Raw genomic sequence first — 6,021 nt, 5'->3', positions numbered from 1 at the left:
CACAATGATCCTATGTAAATGACCACACAAAATGAATGGTAGTGTGCATGAGAATGGATGAGTATATTTCACACAAACGAAACCAATGAAGTCTTTATTTCAGCAGTCATGTATATACACTTAAAATGAAGCAAAACATTAGCTATGTGTTTCCATTTAAAAATGGAATGAAAACATTCATTTTTTATAATTAGCTTATTTATTACAATGTACTATTTCAATAGCCAGTAATCTAAGCAGTGCAATCCCTTTATGTTTAAGATACTATAATTATTTCTTTTCTAGTTTCAATAAACTTTATATATATATATATATATATATATATATATCATATATATATCATATATATAATATATATATATTAACAGTGAAAATATTTAAATACAATATTTTTGGGTCCCACAGAGTGAAAAAAACGCCTTCAAATATATATAATCAAAATTCTGCATTTTCTCATTCAATCCTAATAATTTGGAGATATAAGCATTTTAAGTCAATCATTTAAAGAAACCAAGACTTAGGCACACCTAGTAGTATGGCCAAGGGTGTTCAAAGCCAAGCCCAGCAAGTTTGGTGGCAACTCTTTAACTCCAAACTGCTTCCTCATCCCATTTCATTGTGCATGATTTTCTGATCAAGACATATGAATAAAAGATATATAACTTGCAAAGCTTCTATGGTGATATTTTAAGTGGTTGACATTGTTTTTCTTTTCACACGTTTTCGAACTTTTCCTGAAAGGACTTAGACAATTGTTCAAATGCTAGAACAACATTATCTTCTTCATTTTCACAGAGTTCACGCAAGGAGACACTACAATAGAAGAACACAAATATACATATACTATTAGTCAACTAAGTGACATTGAGTATTATAAAAATTAAAGACTGTCCTGTAAAATGATGATAGGATTATCAAATTATAAGGAATACTGATAAGAAACAAATTTATTCACCAAATAATGTGTACACACAAAAAAGGAAAGAAATAGGAAACTAAGACAAAGTGTCCCATGCAGTGCCTTTATTACCCAAGGGTAATTGAAAGGCTATCAAATTCTATGTCATTTGACCCTTGCTCCCATAGGTAGTACAACACTAATTTCTTTTCTTTTCTCTGCATATCTCATGGACATATTTTTTTCTGCTATGGTGTCCAGAATATACTGTAATCCACTATGAAGAAGAAAAGCTTCCTTTCTTTCTGTAGGTAAGAAAAAAATGAAAGTGGGATGTGGTCAGTAGAATAATGGTCCTCATCTAATTCAGAGGTCCTCACCTAAATCCCCAGAAACCTATAAGTCATGTTAGATTCCATGGCAAAGGGGAATTACCATCACAGATGACAGTTAATCATCAACACTGGATTCTCTATGTAGATCTGATGGAATTCTCAAAGGTGCTCATGGGTGTGAGGAAGGAGAGAACTGACATCAAAGGAATGAAATGTGGACACTTGTTACACAATCTCAGCTCTCTCTACTGAGCATGCCTGGGTATGTTGCACAGCTTGCAGAAACCTCTGTGTAACTTGGTGGGGATATGCCATTGTGTAGCTTCAGTCCATATGCTGTAAACCCACCATACAGTAGCTCAAGACCACATGTTGCAGCATCTTGCCACCTGCATGAGACATGAAGCAGGAACCTATTTTTTTGGCTGCATTTAGAATTCCTTATTAAGCCATTAGGGACTATTTGTAGCTAGAGTTTTCTCCAGTCCTGCCTGGTCCCACAGCTGCTCAGACCCAAATAAACACACAGATGCTTTTATTAATTAAAACTGTATGGCCTAATGGCTCAGGCTTCTTGCTAGCTAGATCTTACATCTTATTGTTTATGTTTATTTTTATTTAAAGCAGATTGATTATAAATGTGATCTCTTTCTGAAGAAGAAAAGGTGATAGTATAGATATGATAGGATAAAAGGGTAGATTAATGAACCTACTTTTAAAGAGTAGCTTGTTTAAAATGTTTAACATTAGTAAAGATTTTACTTTATTGATACAAGTTTAAACTTAATTTTGTTTTACCAGAGATATATTTCTACTCTCAGTTAAATGTAACTCATTTAGATTGTAGTGGGTAATTAAAAATACAGATTAATAATTAGTCTTCTATGATAATCACACTTGTACTCATGTTAGTTGAGTTTTATAGATGGATATAGATGTATTTCAGATAGATAGGTAATCTTCAAACACCTCAAAGACCTGCATAATATGGCATTTAAATTGTTTTAAAAATTTAGACTTTCTTAACAATGAGACACCTCTGCTCCTGGCAGCACTGATATACTTCAGAGAGAAAGATGGGCATCAAAAACACTCTATAAGGAGTTTATCTTCTTCTTGGCAAAATAGGCATTTGGGCAAGAAAGTGTTCTTGCCTGGACTGTTTGAAAAAATGTGTGTTGACTGGACATGCAGGACCAATAGGAAGGTGATCACTGCACTTTGCTTGGCAAAATGGTCCTTCAGGTTCCTGCTTCACAGAGGAAACTGGCAAACATTCTACAGGACACAGAGAGGAGTGACTGAGAGACTGTAGACCTGTGGGCTGAAGACAGATGCCCCAACTTCACAGAGGAACTTTGGATAACTGTCCAGGCTGCCAGCTGTCTCTGTCTACTCTCACAAGACCCCTGAAAGTTTCTTGCATCCTTCTCCCATTTCTCAGGTAATATTATATCCTTCTGAGGTCTTTGATGTAGTTGAAGACTAGATAGTTATAATTTTCTTAGTTATGATAAAAGATAAGTTAGATCTAAAACCTTAGACTCACAAATATATGATAGATCTTCTTTAATTTTGTAAAATACAAATAGACTAGATATTATAACTATAATTCTTGCTTGATAATTGTTTTGTTATCTGTAATTTTACTATGTTAAAGTTAAAACCTTCCTTTTTGAAAAAAAAAGAAAAGAGGAACTGCTGTAGATGTCTTTCTGTGTGCTGTAAATGTGTGTTGCTCTAATTTGTTTGATAAATAAAACATTGATTGGACAGTAGCCAGGTAGGAAGTATAGTATAGGCAGAATAAGCAGAGAGGAGACTTCTGGGAACAGAAAGGCTGAGTGAGGAGACACTGCCAGCCACCACCATGAAAAGCAAGATGTAAAGATACCAGTAAGCCATGAGCTATGTGGCAAGGTATAGATTTATAGAAATGGGTTAATTTAAGATGTAAGATCTAGCTACAGAAGCCTGAGCCATTACGCCATGCAGTTTGTAATTAATATAAGCTTCTGTGTGTTCATTTGGGTCTGAGCAGCTATGGGACTGCAAGGACTCGGGAGCTGGGTGGACACAGGCAAACTTCAGCTACAGATCACCCTTACTGTTACAGACTTTGAGACAATCTGACACATCTCTACCACATATTCAAACTGTAGATCTATGCCACACTCACTCTTATTGCCCTGTTTCCACAATGCTCAAAATGTGCAAGCAAAATTATAAACTGTAACACTGAATTATCTTCCTAAAAGAGACTCAAACTTCTCTGGAACCATAAGCCAAAACAAATACTTTCTTCTACAAGTTGTCTTGTTCATGGTGTTTTATCACAACAACACAAATGTAACTACTACAAGGACTATGGTCCAAAAGGGTGGCAATAGATCTAACAATCCTTGTACCTCAAACATGTAGAAATGTCTCAAATCAGTAATACACCCACACTGGTTAGATGAATGAATGAATGAAAGTTTATTTTTTAGCCTGGCTTTGGACACAGCTCTAGTATCTCTGGAGGCTTCTGGATTGCTCTTAAGATTATACCTTGAGTAACTATGAGGCACCTTGTCTAGAGATGCTTTAGATCAGTTGTTCTAAACCTGTTAAAGTGCTGGAATGCATTTATATTTGAGGGATTAGGATGATGGTCATATACCTAGTTGACATTTTATGGCCAATGGAGCCTAAGGATGTGGTGCTCACATAAAATTTAATAATGCTTGTGATTAACCAGGTTATGTTGAGGTTCAAAACAGGAAGTGACTATGCATTGACAGTGAAATAATACCTGAAAAAATATATGGGTTGTAGCAAAAGACTCAAAAGCAAGCACATGCTATATAACATGGAGACCTGATGGCACCTCAGAAACATCATATATTTGACATGATTTTACAATTGGGATCATTAAGAACATTAGGATGTAGAGTCAGTAGTGCTCCTGAATAATTTTCTGTTAGTGTGTAGTGCCTGAGCCTGAGACTTTATGTGGATGGACCTGATTCACCAAAATAGTATGAAATTAATGATATTACAGAACATAACCAATAGGAATTCTGTAGACCCTCTGGGAAGTTGAAATGCATGATATGTAACAGGCTTGATGATACTTTTACATACCTTGATCTTGAAAAAAAAACTCAACATTTTCACATTACACTTAAATTTCTGAAAAATAGAAAAGTAATATTTCAACAAGTAACATACCTGATAGATTTAATGGTAAGGGAAAAATCTTTCAACAAGTGGTAAGCTGTCCCTTGATGTAACCTAAACAACAGAAAAACTAAAATTAATGACTAAATATTATTTACTACTATTGTTTACAACCATAAATTAAGGCTGTCTTGGCCATGATAACAGAAGCTGGGTTTTTGTTGTTATTGTTTTGGTTTTGGTTTGGTTTGGTTTGGTTTCATAATGAGTGGCTAACAACTAGTCCAACTACTGACAATAAGTGACTTCTAAGCACTAATACCTACTTGGAACATCTATGTCACCCCACTAAGGCAGGGCATCACAGAAGAGGACACAAAAAGGACTAAGAGCTAGATCTGAGAGGAATGTTGTGACATGCTGTCTTCAGGACATGATGTTACTCATGAACTCATACAAGCTAAGGTAGTCTGCACAGGGTCTGCACAAGATTGGGATCATTAACTTTCAGTCATGCATGAGAGGTTCATAAGACAACTAGTTTCCCAAGGGAGGCATAGGACCCTATGAGCTGAAGAAGAGAGAATCATTTCTCTTTGGTATTGTAGTCACTGATGAGATCACCTGTGCTCCACACTCATGCAGGCAGCCCTGGTAAAACTCAGTGGGTCCCAAAATGAAAGTAAAATGAAACTCAAAGACTCAAAAATGGAAGGCTGATTTGATAGGGTCAATGGGTTCAATCAGGAAGAGATACAAGAATGTAGGAGGGTGTGTAGACAGATTGATTATATACAATGATGAGATTATCAATGAATAAGTTTTAAAAGCAAACAAAAATATTATCTGCTAATGCAACAGCTATTTAATTCACAATAATAAATCGGGTTCAATAAACAATAGTGTTCCATGTTTCTGAGATCAAAGGTTTTTATACCTTAACTTAATAAAGATTGCTAAAATTTTTATGTCAGCTATATGTTTAATTCCTTAGTGTACTTGCCTCTAAATGTATGATTTTTGCACTTGGACCAATATCTCCTTTGCTCAGGGATATTTCCCTGGAAGTGAAAATCTAATATGCTTAGCATTGCTAATTATTTCTTGAAATTATCAAGAGAGAAGATACCTATTGACCTGATCAAATTTCACAAGGTATCCATGCTGACAGCAGTCAAGTGCATATGTGCTAAGCAGAAGTTTCTTCCTTGACTGTCCAACTTTTGTGGCCAAAATACTGTGTCCACAACAATTGTGTGCAGAGTGACCTAAATAATACTTGGTCCTACCTACACTTATAGAAATAACTGTCTCAGAACCAGATATGTAAGCTAGATACTTTAAATTCTCTCAGGCATTAAGCAATACCAGATGGCTATTTGCAATTGTGTTTAAAATACCAAATGATGCCTAAGTAGAACTGTAATATAAAATATATTGAATATTCACAAAGATACATTTAGATTACATATTTAGGTCAAGTGAGTTGGACTAAAGGCCAAATTTTTGCTGATGAACTAGAAATAAAAATAGTATAGAGTATGTCATCACCTTTGCCATCAGTCTGGGAATGAAAATCTAAAATGCTTGGCAGGGCTAACCATTTCTTGAACTTTCAGGAAAGAA

The 6,021-nt window shown here is 35.2% G+C and overlaps 1 protein-coding gene across 1 annotated transcript in view; it reads right to left on the bottom strand.

Annotated features, from left to right (window-relative positions):
• Positions 1 to 438: 438 nt before the first annotated feature.
• Positions 439 to 6,021, bottom strand: part of LOC118569031 (probable ATP-dependent RNA helicase DDX60) — a 102,082-nt gene continuing 96,499 nt past the window's right edge. The window contains exons 36-37 of the mRNA XM_036166678.1: positions 4,447 to 4,509; positions 439 to 813 (exon numbers count right to left, since the gene is read on the bottom strand). Of these exons, the coding sequence (XP_036022571.1) occupies positions 714 to 813; positions 4,447 to 4,509 (163 nt within the window). The 3' untranslated portion in view covers positions 439 to 713. The remainder of the gene's footprint in view (positions 814 to 4,446; positions 4,510 to 6,021) is intronic.

Source organism: Onychomys torridus, chromosome 17, assembly GCF_903995425.1.
Source record: "Onychomys torridus chromosome 17, mOncTor1.1, whole genome shotgun sequence".
NCBI lineage: Eukaryota > Metazoa > Chordata > Mammalia > Rodentia > Cricetidae > Onychomys > Onychomys torridus.
This window is presented reverse-complemented; position numbering and strand designations above follow the sequence as displayed.